This window comes from Alexandromys fortis, unplaced genomic scaffold, assembly GCF_014885135.2.
Source record: "Alexandromys fortis isolate MF-2015 unplaced genomic scaffold, M_Fortis_MF-2015_v1.1 scaffold_16, whole genome shotgun sequence".
Lineage (NCBI taxonomy): Eukaryota > Metazoa > Chordata > Mammalia > Rodentia > Cricetidae > Alexandromys > Alexandromys fortis.
The window spans coordinates 3,192,635-3,209,415 of record NW_026067893.1 but is presented as its reverse complement, the minus strand read 5'-3'; the positions used below and the strand labels follow the sequence as shown (position 1 = coordinate 3,209,415).

Sequence of the window (16,781 nt, the reverse complement as noted above, 5' to 3'; positions counted from 1 at the left end):
GGGAACGGCCAAAGTCATAAGGCCCGCACGGCTGCATGGCAAAGATCCTGCCAGGCTGAGCCACACGATGGCCACGGTGCTGTCTGTGGATTTCATCTCCACCTTTTGCATACTTGGGAGACTTTTAATATTTGTACACTTTGGGGATATTGGATTGATGGAAAATTTCTTATGAATTGTTTATGCTTTCTCCCAGGAATGCTATTTCTAAGCAGTATGTCCAGGACAGTCCTGAGCATACTACCTCTCTCCCTCTGCGCTTTTGCGATATATCCTCATCTACTTGACTGTCTTCCTTACGCACGCATAAAGAAGCCAGAGTCTCTTTACGAGGCTGTGAGACATTCTTGAAACATCTGTCCCTCTACTTACTCAGGAGCAAGATAATCAAAACAAAGTCAACTTAACCAGGTGAAGGAGATGCAGTGGGCCGGAGGAGTTGACCACAGATAAGGATGCAAGCCTCTTCCCACTGCACACCCCGGGCAGTGACGTGGCACAGACAGCAACAAAGGTAGATGAGCTGAAGGTACCTCCGCCCTACATAGAGACTTCCATGGATGAGCAAAGAACAGAGTGGGAAGATGATGGAAGAATGAGGTGTCAGGACCTCCCTTTGTGAGAACAGTTAGCTCATGCAGAGCCTCTGTGGTGTCCTAGGACCAAGGACAACAGAATGCCAGGATTGGACATCTAAACAGAGTCTATAAATATATAAAACACAGACATTGTATTACATCATAATTATAATAATAGCTGCAGCAGCTTTGGCCTGGAGATTTTCCCTGGGCACTCTGTTCATTAAGTGTTAATAATACGCTGCTTGGGACTTGTCGCTCTTCCCAGCTTGAAGAGTTTGTTTCGGTCCTAGCATTCTTGAAGCAACCAGAGCTACCAGCCTGAGAAACCAGCTACCAGGCTGTCATATGCCTCTAGATTTTTAAAAATTGGGTTATGGGGTTAATGAGTAACAATGATAACTCTTTATCAATGATGTCAAATGAGAGGAAATGGTCGGAAATGATAACTTCTGTCATAGTTCATTAATGATGACTAAAAGAGGAGCAAGAGGAAGTGAAATACATGTCCCAGAACAAAAATGATACCATCTGTGTTTTGGAACAACATAAATGTATCCCTGCTTACTGAATTCTGTATAAATAAAGAAGCTCTTTGACTGTTAGTCCGTCAGGCTGCAAGATTCTCCTGACCATCATGGCCTGGTGTGCTTCCTTCCCTCACCAGCTTCTTACATCCCTAGCAGGGACCGCTGTCTCCAAGGGGGTGTGCTTCTTCTCTGTCCATCTCTCCTCACAGGAAACTAAGAAGTGTCGTGTTTGTTTCCTTCCTCAGGTCTCTCTTCCTGGTGATATTTCCTTCCTCAGGTCTCTCTTCCTGGTGATATTTCCTTCCTCAGGTCTCTCTTCCTAGTGATATTTCCTTCCTCACGCTTGCTTTTCCTAGTTTTATTTGCAGAAAGGTCTATTTTCCTTCTTTCTTAACTTTAACTAGACATTCGATTCAACTTGGACAAATCTAGTGATTTTCCCCTTTAGGTATGATTCTCTGAAATGTATTTGTTTCTATGATGTGACCCTCAGGTTCACCAGGTTTGATAATAACATGGTCACCTTTTGTGCTCTCTATTCATGAGTGGTTTTTTTTTTTTTTTTTTTTCTGTCTCAAGTTTGGAAAACAATGGCTTTTGGGGCAGAAGAAGTCAAATACTTGTCCATTTGGGACTAGACAGAAACCATTCATCTAGTGGATCAACATTTTTCTTTTATTTCTTTCGATATGATATTTAACCATATAATGTATTGCTTGAAATTTTATGTCATAAGAATTTGGTACTATCCGTCTTTTAAAAAATTACTTCCGCCAGGCGATGGTGGTGCACGCCTTTAATCCCAGCACTCGGGAGGCAGAGGCAGGCGGATCTCTGTGAGTTCGAGACCAGCCTGGTCTACAAGAGCTAGTTCCAGGACAGGCTCCAAAGCCACGGAGAAACCCTGTCTCGAAAAACCAAAAAAAAAAATTACTTCCTATATTATATCTTAATAATAAACATGATTTTGGGGTACAGAGGAAGCCCGATAAGTGAAGTGCTTGAGGGCCTAGTTGGCTCCTTGGAACTTGTGTAAAGACAGACGGGTGCTGAGGTCTGTTGCCTTCGCTACCAGTGCTGTGGAAGGGAGGTGGGCAGGGCCCTCGGTCTCACTGCCCAGCCACCCTCACCTACCCAGAGAGGTGCAGGTCACTGAAGAATATGAAAATCTCAGAGGTATTTGGTGCCTGAAGAACAACACCTGAGATTATCCTGTCCTCTCATCTACACACGCACACACACACACACGCGCGTGCGCACACACTCCTGTCCTCTCATCTACACACGCGCGTGCACACACACACTCCTGTCCTCTCATCTACACACACACACGCGCGTGCGCACACACACTCCTGTCCTCTCATTTACACACACACACGCGTGCACACACACTCCTGTCCTCTCATCTACACACACACGCGCGTGCACACACACACTCCTGTCCTCTCATCTACACACACGCACGCGCGCACACACACACCTGTCCTCTCATCTACACACACACGCGCGTGCACACACACACACGCACACCTGTCCTCTCATCTACACACAGACACTCCTGTCTGCCCATCTACATAGACACACAGATACAAACACATGCATGTGTGTTCACGTACGTACTTACATTTCTATTAGGTTAAAATATCAATCCTTTGGTGAAACTTAAAAGATATATTTTAAGTCTTATATGGAAATACTTTTCCCAAACTGAAAACATTTATTCAAATATTCCAGGAGACTGGAAGTTAACATAAGAAACTGGGCATGCATTGGTTCCATTCTGATATATGTTCTTTAAAGTGCTGTGGTTCCAACCAGACTCTTTAGGAATCCGCTCCCGGCATCTGAGCTGTGGTTCCAACCAGACTCTTTTACTTTTAAATCCACGTTTCCATGCATCAGACACATTTTATATCCTCTGTAGTTCACATGTTTATCATAGGTCAGGCCTCCTGCATCATCCTCAAGTTTATTTCATATTGTTGGTCATTTTTGTGCCAATAATATTGCTAATAGCTTTTACCGAATGTCTATTAAATTGTGTTATTATGTACACAATTATTACAATTGTAACTATTTTGCAGGTAAAGACTATGTATAAAGACTTTATTTTATTTTGGTTTTTTGGTAAAAATCGATGACCTGAAAGAGGATACAAATAAGTAAATAATTTCATTCCAGTGCATTACAGGGAAAATCAGCAACACAGGGAATGCCGAGCAAGTCAGACAGGAAAATTACCAGTTTGAAGAATCTGGCAACATGAAAGAAAAAAAATCAGCCAGTAATGTTTGTGTGCTTGGATGGGTAGATTGTACTGTCTAGTTCCTGTCTGAGCATGCCCAGGTTTCCAATCACAGGGTTATTCAAGTGTCCTTAGCCAGTTCTCTGCAGAATTGTGTCTGGAGGAATGGGTGTACATGTCTTTTGGTGGGTTCATAAGCAGCCAGATGTGCACTCCTACCCACGCACCAGCAGCCAGATGTGTGCCCTTACCCACGCACCAGCAGCCAGATGTGCACTCCTGCCCACGCACCAGCAGCCAGATGTGCACTCCTACTTACACACCGGCAGCCAGATGTGCACTCCTACCCACACATCATCAGCCAGATGTGCATTCCTACCCACACATCATCAGCCAGATGTGCGCCCTTACCCACTTTCTCTTACTCTCACTCAGATTAAACTGAGGTTTGGGCATTTTCTTCATCTGGCTTCTCAAGGCTAGCAAGACTGACAAACTGGAAGAGCCTATTGCAAGTGTGAATGACAGAACTTTGAATTATGTGGTTGTTTATACTGTTACCTTATGTAAAATTTTACCATATTAGATGTCTAATCGGTGATATATATATGTATATATATATATATATATATGTACACACACACACATATATGACATTTCAGTAAGATAATCAGCACAGAGGGACACAAACGAGATTCAGTGGCGTGGTCTCCAACCTCCAGAAGCTGTGGTCTGTGTCTCCAGTGTGCTGCTCTTCGTCTGTAGCTCGGCTGAGTAACCCTTCTACCTCCTTTTTTAGCCTCATTGTTTAGTTTTGCTATAAGTTGCTACTGCAGCTTTATATTCATGGGGACAGAAATACATGTGACTATGTCATGTCCCTCTGGTGTGTATCTAGGCTATAAAATCATTGCCAAATAAAATTTCCCCAACCAAAGGCCACAGCATGATGGTTTCATAGGTGCTTATTCAGCAGAAAACAGTGGTCTCGAATGCTGACAACACAGAATAGTCTAGAAACTGCCGTGAAGTATAAATTTAAACAATTGCATTAGGTGCATTTGTGCTGCTTTACTCTGAAGCCTAATACACAGGGGAATGCTTGCAAAATGAGCTCACATAAAAGGTATTTTAATATGTTTTTCCAGAAATTATTAAAGTAACTATTCAAAGATAATTTTTTAAAAACAGAAAATCTGCAAGAGTTCTGTTATAAGAAAAACTATAATGTTTTTCCAGGAAGGATAAATAAAATCCAAGCGTTAAAATATTAATATACATTAATTTTAGTATTCATTGAAATATGCCTCAATATTTATCTTAAATTGTTCAGATTATGTTAAGAATGTTTATTCATTTTTCCAACACTCACATATTAACCATATATCTTGGTGTTTCTTTATTTGTTAATAATATTCTTTATTCTTTGGTTCACATCTTATCTTTCATTTGCAGATTTCTGAAATACTATATTTACATACTAAATTATACAAAATTAAGGGAACTATACAAATTTTTGTATGACTTTATATATAAAATGTATTATTGAATCTCTTTTAGTAAATACCAGATGTTTGGGACTATTCTAATACAAAACCTACTGCATATCTATACCTAACAAGTATATGTTGACTAGTATATTAATAATCTGTTTTCCAAAGTCATAAAATGTTTTATATTTTATAATGTGGTCAAAACCAAAACTTTTAAGACAGCCTTAGTAAGATATAACAAAGATGCAGGGGAAGTTGCCGTCTTCCCAAACACAACCCAGTGAGTTTTAGTATTGACAGAAATGGGCCCTCATGATTGCAGTCTTATTTGACAGAATTTTCATCACCGGCTCTACAGAAACAAAAGAACAAAATCCTAACTAGAAAACAGGCAAAGCATCCTATCCGATTGGCAGCCTCCCCTCACCGTCCTGCTCCCCCTTCTCCCCGGCTTCCAGGGCAATTAGAAATCCATCATCAGTATAGGTTGAATTATTCTTGAAATTTTCTTGTAATAAGATGTTTTAAAGACTCATTAGGTTTAAGTTCAATCATATATGAGAAGTGTTAACTTTTATTGTCAAATAATATTACTTTGATATATCATGTCAAAATAATTATTAGTTAATGAACATTTGAGCTATCTTCCGGTTTCTTAGTTGTGAAGTATGTTATAAGCACATACTTATATTTTATTTTTCATTTTTTACCTTGCTAGCACTGGGTTGGCTCTGTCATCTGCTCATTCTCCATTGACTGTTTTGATTTGCTCCAGACACGCAGCGGGACACAGTTGTGTTTCCAGTAGTCATCCATCAAAGTTCTCTGCGTTCTCGTGCGTTCTGGCCGTTGTTTGCCTCTTCATTAAAGACACTGGGTGATGACATTTTTATCCACGCATGAGAAGTGGGGAGACAGAGACAGACAGAGACGTGTGTGCACGTACATACACACACACACACACACACACACACACACACACACACAGAGAGAGAGAGAGAGAGAGAACAGCAGTTGCATCAAGGATTGTAATCTCTGAAATCCTGCCTCCTGTCTATCTCCTAAAAGTTCCATAACCTTATAAACTGTCTTCTCAGCGGGAGAGAAGTGTTCAAATTCACGAGCCCATGGGGGACATTTCTTATTTAAATCACAGCGGTGTCAAAATAATTGCCCAAACAATGTCAGAAATACTTACTTTTTGGTTTCGGGATCTCAAACCCTAAATCTAGGCCTTGTACTCATTTGAGTGCTCTCCGTGGCTGGTGTGCAGGCTCCAGCCGCTCCTTCCCTGCGCCTGTCTGGCTGTCTCAGCTCCTGAGGATGCTGGGTTGGACTCGTATGGTCTGAATTTATTTTGCAGCTTCAGTAGTGATTTTAGGGCCGACCACTTTGCTATAGATAAATAACTGGGGATGTGTGTTTTCCTGGGGAAGCCACTTTCTCCCACTTCCAATGTTTCCTAGTGGCCTGTTTGTTTCCGTCCCATGCATGTTTCTTGTTTTATGTTAGCTCATCTTTTGGTGTCTTCATTGTTGCTTAGGTCTTGTTTATGCAGCTGTGTTAGAAAATAGTGAAGAGAAAATTAGGATTTTTCTTTCTACAACTAAACTAATCATGTCATTGTGCAGTGCAATGTTTGATTTAGTATTCTGAAGTAATAATTCTGAGAATAATCTCGAGGGGATTAGAGGTGTGCGCTGTGTGTTCACCTCACACATGAGGGGTTGGAGGTGTGCACTGTGTGTGTTCACCTCACGTGAGGGGTTGGAGGTGTGCACCACGGTGTGTTCACCTCACATGAGAGGTTGGAGGTGTGCACTGTGTGTGTTCACCTCCCACACGAGGGATTGGAGGTGTGCACCACTACACCTGCTATCTTTTTGAACACTAACGTCATGAATCTGATGTATCAGTTTGCAAACAGAAGCACAAAAGAGAATAAGAGAAGTGCTTAGGTGCAAGATAGATGCAGGACATTCCTGAGATTGTAAAGAGTTTTACAAAGTTTTCACATTAAGTGAAAAAATAGCTTATATGACATGAGGAAATAACCTCACAAAATACGATACTAATAACACTTAATAACATGTTGGTTGTTTCTGACTTACAGCTTGCACATGCAGTGGCCATGCGAATATCTGTCATCTGCACACAGGGAAATGTTTCTGTACAACTAAAGGAATAAAAGGTGACCAGTGTCAACTGTAAGTACGAAGAATTATATCTTGGAACTTCTATGGATTTTGTGCTATCCGACTAATTTTTATGTTTTTTTGAATGTTAGCTTTTCATTAGTTAAGCTTACGTTAATGTAAGCTGTTTTCATACACACATTATCAAATTGTTTGAGAAAATAAATGTTTAAAGATGCAGTTTCCTGGAGGCTTAGAGTGAAGGCTGTAGAGCGGGTGCAGAGAGAGCACGGCACCACACCTGTCGTGTATGTGGGTGGGGTGCACACTCAGGTCACTGCTGAGTGACTTAACCCATCAGCTTTCCTTTGTCTAGAGTTCAGTTCACAGGAACCAATGTCTTTCTCTTAGTACTTCATGAGTGACTTCTTCTATCGTTTGTCTAGTTATTCTTAATATTTATTGCCTCCCAGATGTGATTCTAAAAGGCAATACATTTAAATTATTATTTTTTCTTTAATTTTGTTCGTGTACATTACATTAAAATCAGATTTGTAAGGTTCCATATTAACTCGTTACAAATACATGATTATTTTTCATGAATATTTATTATTTGAGAAAAATCATGTTTACATTAAATAATTATGTAATTGTCAGAAAATTTAGTAGAGTTCTCTAAATTATATTTAAAATTTATATCTAAAGAATCTCCTAAACACAGAAAACAATATTTGCTTATTTTTATTTGATGTCATTTACTATCATAGACTTTCAAGTTTAGAGAATCCTAGGATAGCCAGCTGGTCTCTTATCTGTAAGCCTGATAGGTCTTGTCAGCTTCTATTAGGTAGGGCGCTTAGGCTTGTGAGCAATGAACTGAGCCAGAGGATGTCTCTGATAGTGAGCACCAGTAATGTTTGCTTTGTATATAGACCCAGCTTTACTGTCTTGAGGGTAGTGAACCTGCTCAGGCCCATGCCTAGAAGAGGTTCAGGTTGTGATCTTTAGATTTTGTAAAGAGAAACCCCAATTTATTTACACTTTGTGGTATTCTCATCCATTCCTTCAAATTATATACCAGGTCCTAAGCTTCATTATCTCATCACAGCCATGAAGACAGCATCTATAGATCCAGGTTATAGTATAATAGACAAAAGCAAAATGTTAGTTGCAACTATGATTATGGACTAAATTCACATTGATTTTCGTAGTGACTGAACAAGTTTGCACTTCCACCAGCAATGGAGGAAGATTTTCTTTGCTTTACATCCTTGCCAGTATGAACTGTTACTTGTGTTATTGATCTTAGCCATTCTGACAGGTGTAAGATGGAATCTCAAAGTCATTTTGATTTTCATTTCCCAACACACACACAAAAAAAAAATCAGTCGCCCTCCTATATACAAATGACAAATGATCTTATAAGTCAGGGAAACAACACATTCACAATAGCCTCACATATTATAAATCTTGTAAACAAACTGCTAGAAGGCTTGTGTGATTAAAAACTTAAAGTCGTTGGAGAAAGAAATTGAAGAAGATATCAGAAAATGAAAGGTCTTCCGTGTTCATGGATTGTTAAGATTCACATAGTAAAATTGGCCATTCTACCAAAAACAATCTACAGAGTCAATGCAAGCCCCATCAAAATTCCAACACAATTCTTTACAGGCATTGAAAGGACAATTCTCAATGCCATAAAAAAACAACAACAACAACAACAACAACAACAAAAAACTCAGGATAACTAAAACAATCCAGTACAGTACAGGAACTTCTAGATTCGTCACCATCCCTGACTTCAAGCTCTACTACAGAGCTATAGTAATAAAACCAACATAGTATTGCCATAAAAACACACATTGATCAGTGGAATCAAATTGAAGATCCCAACATAAATCCACACGCCAATGGACAATTGATTTTTGATAAAGAATCCAGAAAAACACACTGGAGAAATAAAATTATCTTCAACAAATATTGCTGGCATACGATGCTGATGTGTAGAAGAATGCAAATAGATACACATCTGTCGTCTTGCACAACTGAAGTTCAGGTATACCAAAGACCTCAACATAAAAGCAGACACACTGAACACAATAGAAGAGGAAGAGGGGAATAGCCTTGAACTCATCGGCACAGGAGGCAACTACCTGAACTGAACACTGATAGTGCAGATACTAAGATTAAGAATTAATAAGTAGGGTCTCAACTGAAAAGCTTCCACATGGCAAAGGACACTGTCAGTCAGGCAAAGTGGTAGTCTATAGGTTGATAAAAGATTTTTAACTCCACATTCAATAGAAGACTAACATCCAAAATATATAACGAACTCAAGAAACTAGATTTCAAAAAATAAATAATCCAGTTAAAAATGGGGTAATATCAAAGCAGAATTCTCAATAGAGGAATTTCAAATGGTCATTTAGTACACTTTTAACTGTTGGATGGGGTAATAAAAATAAGGTTATTTTGAGGACAATTACTTGTTATATACTGGTTATATTGGAAAATGCATTTATTAGGAAGCAGAAAATTATCTAAATAGGCGAACACTGGTTAAACTAGTGTTTGATATTGATAAGCAAAACTGATAAAGATTTTGCTAAAGCACTTTTCATGCTGTTGGTGTCAAACTCATCGCAGTACAACACACATTTCTTATGTTTGATGGTCTAGAATAACCATGAATCATTTCTTGCAAGCATAAATTCCGTTTTTCTTCAAATATGTCATCCAGTGTCACATTTTTGTAAATTTCCCAGTGGATTTTGGTTCTTCTTGTCTCCCAGTCATTGGTTGCGTTGGCCATGGGGCCATCTGTTTGTCTATACTCTTTGAATGAACAGCTTCCAGGACCCACCGCATCAACATCAAGATGCTCAGTAGGTGTACTAATTGTTCTGAGATGGGGTTCATGAGGATGAGGAAGGTCTGAACCCACTGTGCTAGAGTTGGAATTGGAAGAAGGAATAACATTTTTCTGGATAAAGATGACAGTAGACAGAGACGGAAGTACCGCCAAGAACAACAAAGTTATAAAAATGAAAGTGGTTTTAGCATTTCCAGTGTCTTCTCATGGATGGAGAGAGATGGAGAGGATGTTGTCCTACCCCTTGTAATTGATTAAAGAAAGAAAAGCCTTGTTAAAACAGAAATCCTTGACCCTCACCTTGTTTCTTGATTAAAAAAACAACAGACTTTGTAAAATACAAATCCTTGAGACAACTGAAACTCAAGACATAGGTAAAATAATGACCAAAGGAAAAAGAAAGAAAGAAAGAAAATGCAAGTGCTGCAGACAGACTTGCAGCAGCAATTTTGGTTTCTGTTGTGTGATTTTTTTACTCTTGGTTTTTTTGGGGGTCCTCCACCCACCTCCCAAGTAAATCACACAAAGAGGGTTATTCTTAATTATAATGCCTGGCCTTAGCTTGGCTTGTTTCTTGCCAGTTTTTCTTAAAATAACAAAACATAAAGCAATCTGTTTAAATGGATGCAAAGTAGTCATATTGTCATGGTAATGACAATTCTCCATCTAACCCTTCCCCAGGATAATGGGTACTGAAAAATGGTAACTTTAAAACAAAAGCCACTACTGAACCCAACAGACTTTTTCCATGCAAGAGACACAGATGGCCAATAAACACTTCACAAAGCATTGGCCTGCTTAGCCATCAGGAAAATGTAAGAGTCCAGCTCACTCCAGTCAAGGTAGCTGTCATCCAAGAAACTTAGGAAGGCAGATGCTGGCTGGCAAGGATATGGAGAAAAAGGAGCCCTATTTGCTGCTGATGGGAGTGTAAACTTGTATAGCCATGAAGGAAATTGGTGAGGAAGTTCCTCATAAAACTACCATTAGAGCTATCATATAACCCAGCTGTTCTGTTTTTGGGTGGGTACTTGAAGGACTACATTACCCATCCTGCCACATCGATGTTCACTGTTCACTGTATCTAGGAAATGGGACAGCCCAGATGGATGGATAAATCAAATATGACACACGTACACAATGGAGTTTTATGCAGCCATAAAGAAAAATTGAATCCTGCCATGTTAAGGAAAATAGATGCAACTAGAAATCACTATGCTCAGTGAAATAAGCCAGACTCTTTAGACATAAAACAAAGAAAACCAATTTACAATCCCAGAGAGCCTAGACAACAATGAGGACCCTAAGAGGGGCATACATAGATCTTATCTACATGGGAAGTAGAGGAAGACAAGATCTCCTGAGTAGATTGGGACCATGGGGACCATGGGAGAGAGTAGAAGGGAGGAAGAAGGTAGGGGAGCAGAGAAAAATGTAGAGCTCAATAAAATCAATTAAAAAATTAAAAAAAAGAAAAGAAGTAAGCCAGACTCAAACGGACAAATCTTCTTGGACTCTTTTATGTGTGGTGCCTAAGTTTTAAATTATATGTCTGTGTGTATATTGATAGGTACATATGTTTAGTTATCAATCTTGATGACTGTAAAGATAGTCATTTCTTCCTAGTGCAGCCAGGTGATGTAAGATTGTTAATGTCAAAATGGGTAGTTAGCCCTCAGCCAGGGTGAGGAGATTCTGGGAATCATTACTCTCCTTCCACTCTGGGCTTCGAGGATTGAACTGAGGTCAACAGGCTTGCCAAGCAAGTGCTTTTACCCACAGTGCCATGTTACAGTCCCCAAAGAGGGGATTTCTCTTTTATTTTCTGCTTTTAAGGCAGCCTGATGACACCCCTCTGAACAACCCCCTCTTGAGGGGATCCCCTCTTCAGTACCTCCTGTTCACAGTGGGTCTGGATGAAGACTGTCATGAGGAGAGTTCGGGATTGGATGTCTGTAAGCTGTCACTGAATGCCAGGATGCTGGTGGGAAGTGGGGTGGTGACTGTTGTGTTGTGCTACAGTGAGCCCTGAGCATCATAGCCGTGGTCCTCCAGCTTGGGGAGAAGCAGCCACGTTTGTATGTAATGCTAACATGTTAAAGTGAGAAGCCTAGCAATTGTAAGACTTGTAAACATGGCAGGCTTTTGTTGGATGCCATAACACGTAGAAGGAAGCACCTTTCAGGATCCCAGGGCCTGGGTGAACACCAGTAATGAATGTGGGAGGGCCCAGTGCATTGTGAGTGGGGATCCTCTGACGGAGGTCCCGGGTTCTATGAAGGAGCAGGCTGAGCAAGCCTGGGGAGCAGGCTAATTAGCAGCACCCTCCATGGCCTCTGCATCAGCTCCTGCCTTCAGGTTTGGGATCTGTTTGAGTTCCCGACTTCCTACCATGATGAATAGGGATGTGGAAGTGTAAGCATATAACCCTTTCTTCCCTCAGTTGCTTTTTGGTCATGGAGTTTGGTCACAGTAACAACACTCAGCCACTTTGACGTGGCCATTGATGTCCTTGTTTGGCTCATTTTGAGCAGTCATTTGGATGACTTTTTGGGATTTGACTTTAGGAGGAGACCCAGACTCATAGCAAATGCCCTGATCCACCCCTTTTCCCTTTGTTCCCTGTTTACAGTGGCTCTGGTACATGGATTTTATAAAATTTATTTTGGAATGGTATTTCACGAATTAGAATTATAGAATTAGAAACTAAAGGAATAAAATTATGCAATTAAACACTGTATGTCAGTCTGGCACAAATAGTTATTTCAATTTTATTCTAAAAATAGAATACAAAAATCAAATTTTTTGAAAAATTCATGAATTTCTCTGCTCCGTTATTAGTTTTGAAGTATTTAAGTTAGAGTTCTTGTGTTTGAGTCTTCATTTTATTTTTGATAATCTAATGACAGCTCAAGAGTTCTGTACCATTGGGGCATCCATCTTCAGCCTACAGGCCCATAGTATCTGGCAGTCTTTTCTAGGAAGTAGGTGCTGTGAGGAGCAGTCTCATTGTCATAAAAAGTCCTAAATTATTAAACATTTTAAATGCCATAATTTGAAGGTCTTTGAAAGATACATCTCTGTACATCTAGAAAATCTAACTACCACGAATACAAACTTGACTATTATAGATGATTATCTTTCAACCTATATTTTTAAATTATACATCACATTTTTCAAATGATCTGTACAAACACAATACCATAACCAAGAGCAGAAATATACCAATGTAGATATCTATAGTATATCGCTTCTAAATGTAAACAAGTATGTATAAATAATACTTGGGAATATGGGCGTAATTCGTGTCTAAACTGGTTCCTGCTATTTCTTGTGCAAAATATTTTTTGAGGGGTGTTCAAGGAGACCTTTCAGGGGGTCTTGGTCCATCAAACCACATTAATCTGGAAGGGATTCCAAGGTTCACATCCTCTGTGGAAACAAAAGAAGAACCTCTTTTCCAAAGCAACAAATCCTCAGACCCATATTTTGACTGGCTGTATGTTGGTCTTGAGTTTTGTGCATGGTGATAGATATGGGTCTGTTTTCATTGGTCTACATGCTGATATCCAGTTATGCCGGCACCATTTGTTGAATATGCTTTTTTTTTTCCGTTTGATATTTTTTTTGCTTCTTTGTCAAAAATCGGGTGTTCGAAGGTGTGTGGATTGATATCTGGGTCTTTGATTCGGCTCCATTGGCCCTCCTGTCCGTTTTTAGCCAATGCCAGTCTGTTTTCAGTACTGTAGCTCTGTAGTAGAGTTTGAAGTCAGGGGTGGTGATGCCTCCAGAAGTTCCTTTATTGTACAGGATTGTTTTGTCTATCCTGGGTTCTTTGCTTTTCCGTATGAAGTTGAGTACCGTTCTTTGGCGGTCTGTGAAGGATTCTGGGATTGTGCTGGGCACTGCATCGAGTCGCCACAGACATTTCTATTTGCTCGTGCTCATTTAGTCTCAGGATTGCTGCCTGCTACTATTTTGGAAGTTGGTCTTTAAAAATTCAACTTATGATACAGTTTAAACATTTTTAGTTTATTTAGTCGTAAATGACTTTTTCATGTTTTTACAGATGCGACTCTGAAAATCGCTATGTTGGAAATCCACTCAGAGGAACATGTTATTGTAAGTATTCGTACGTTTTCCTTTATAGTAATTGATTTATATTGTTAGCTTGAAGTTAATGAATAGCTATGGTTTTATTACTATTTAAGTTACTCTGGTCTACATATTTTATTATGTTGTTAGCTTCAGGTAAATGAATATGTATGGTTTCATTACAATTGTCTGGTCCATATATTTTATCTTATTTTTCTTACTTTAAATTTTTTTGAGGTAATTATAACAGTATTTATATCCTTTGTATTCCTTAAATTTTATAATTCTATAATCTGTTAATAAGAAAGGTAATGTGTATTTGCAATATTCTCTTCATTGTTTTTGGTGTATTTTTCTTACTCTAAATTGTAAAATAAATATAAATAAATTAAAATTGCTTGTGTCCTGAACATGAACAAAAGGTAGGGTTTAAATAAACTTTTATAATTTTAACATTTTTTAAAATTAGCAAATATAAATCTTATGATAGACTGTTTACAAGGAACAGTTTTGATTTTTCTCCAGATCTACACTGATTTTCTGTTAGGTGTTACTTTCATTAGATTGTTTAACTTTACAGAATCAGCTGAATTATTTTCAAAGTAGTTGTACCGTCAGGTTCTCACTATCAATTTACAGTTCCTCTGTGTTTCTCAACATGATCTTATAGTTAGCCTTTTTTATTTCTAGCTCTTCTAATAGTTATGTAATGAATCTAATTGTTATTTTTTATCTATTACTAATATCAACATTTTTTAGCATCTAAATGTGATATTACTTGTTGAAGTGTTTAAGCTTTTTTCTTAGTGATTCATTTTTATGATTGTCTTAGTTTTCTATGGCTGTGTTAAACACCATGACCAAAAGCAACCTGGGGAGGAAAGGGTTTATTTCAGTTTGGAGCTCTCAGGTCCCATCAGTCCTTGAGGGGAGTCAGGGCAGGAGCTCAGGGCCCTGGAGGCAGGAACTGCATGAAGGATGCTGCTTACTGCTAGCTCTGTACAGCGCTGGCTCAGCCTGCTTTCCATACAAGCCAGGGTCAGTGCTGCCCGGTGGCAGTGCCCACAGTGGGCGGGGCACTCTCACATCAGTCATCTGCCTCACAGACTCCACAGAGCTAATCTAAGGGAGGCATTTCCTCAGTCAAGGTTTCCTCCTCCCAGGTGACTTTAGCCTGTGTTGAGTTTACCAAAACCAAACAAACCAGCCAGCAAACAAATCAAGTACCCAGGACAATGGTGTTCCATTTTATAGGTCCCTTATTCTATATAGAAGTCCTGTAGCAATGTTTAGTTGACCACCTTTCTTCATTAGTTCATGATCTGTCTAAATTCTTTAAAAGCACGTGCCATCATCTCTGGATGTGTCTACTTTTTACTCCTCTAAAGTAGTTTTCTCGAAAGGTAATTGTTTTGTAAATTAATTTTTTATACAATATTTTATTTTTATTTGTGTTGTTTTTTTCGACACAGAGTTTCTCTGCGCAGCAGACTATAGCACGATTAATAAAAACCCAGAGACAGAAATTGGGTTCAGTCTGAAGGTCAGAAAAACAAAGCAGCCAGCCCCTGGCTCTTACCTCTACCTCAGTCTGAAATGACAATCTTGCCTCCAGGAATCTCAGAATCGAGACTTCATCTGAGACACGTCTCATCCCGTCTTATATTTCTCTGTAGGATTGGGATTAAAGGTGTGCACCACCACCACCACCTGCCTATCATACAGTATATTTTGATTATATTTTTCCTGTCCCCAACTCCTCCTGTGTCCTCCCCACCTGCCTACCTACTGAACTTCATGGTAGTTCCCTTTTTATCTCTCCAAAAAAAAAAAAAACCAAAGTAAACCAAAAGTCAAAATAAAGAACAAAGGCAAGAAGACAAAGATAAAACATCTAAAAGAAAACAAACAGCCCTAAACAAAACCCAACATGAGGCATTTATTTTGTGTCTCCAACTACTCCAGAGCAGGCTCTAGGAGTGTGGTTGATACACCCAGAGCTCCCCTGGAGAAAACTGATTTTCCTTGCCTGGCAGGTGTCAATCACAAGTAGCTTCTTGGTTAGGTGTGTACACTTAGTTTTCTCAGTGCTGGAATTTTAAGACAACTTTGAGATTTTATCTCATCACCAGTCAGAATGGCCGAGATTAATAAAATAACGGCAGCACTTGCTCTTGCTCACCCAGTGTGGAGGTTCCTCAGGGAGGAACCACTTTTGGGCTCATATCCCAAAGACTCTCGACCTTACTGCAGGGGCATTTGCTACCCGTGTTCACTGCGCACTGTTCATAACGGCCACTGGAGGCAGCCTACATGTCCATCCCCTGATGAGCAGGTAATGAACATGTGGTACCTTTACCCAGTGCGATGCCATTCAGCTGTTAAGAATAATAAAAGTTTCAGGTAAATGCATAGATTTGAAACAATCATCCCAAGTGAGGTAATCCAGACCAGAAAAGACAAATTCAGCATGTTCAAGCCAGATGAAGGCACTTTTGAATTTAAATGGACTTCTACTTACAAATTCGGTATTCTGAGAAATATATATAAGAATAGTTCTTTGGGATTTTGCTGAGTTTATAGGTGGATTGGGGAGAATTTGCATTTTAACTATAGTATGTCTTTTTACTTCTGAAAATGCCTATCTTTTTCTTGCTTAAATTTTCTTTCATTTATCTTAGACATATTTTATGGTTTGAATTGAATATGCCTTTCTTGTCCTTCCTTCCTTCCTTCCTTCCTTCCTTCCTTCCTTCCTTCCTTCCTTCCTTCCTTCCTTCCTTCCTGCCTTCCTTCCTTCCACCCTCTTTTCCTCCCTCCCTCCCTCCTTCCC

General features: G+C 39.4%; 1 protein-coding gene across 5 annotated transcripts in view; it reads left to right on the top strand.

The window, feature by feature from the left end:
* Atrnl1 (attractin like 1) overlaps positions 1–16,781 on the top strand; it is a 503,194-nt gene that overhangs the window by 123,879 nt on the left and 362,534 nt on the right. For all 5 annotated transcript variants that reach the window (XM_050147216.1, XM_050147226.1, XM_050147253.1 and 2 more), the window contains exons 20-21: positions 6,960–7,053; positions 13,923–13,975. In XM_050147216.1, the coding sequence (XP_050003173.1) occupies positions 6,960–7,053; positions 13,923–13,975 (147 nt within the window). The remainder of the gene's footprint in view (positions 1–6,959; positions 7,054–13,922; positions 13,976–16,781) is intronic.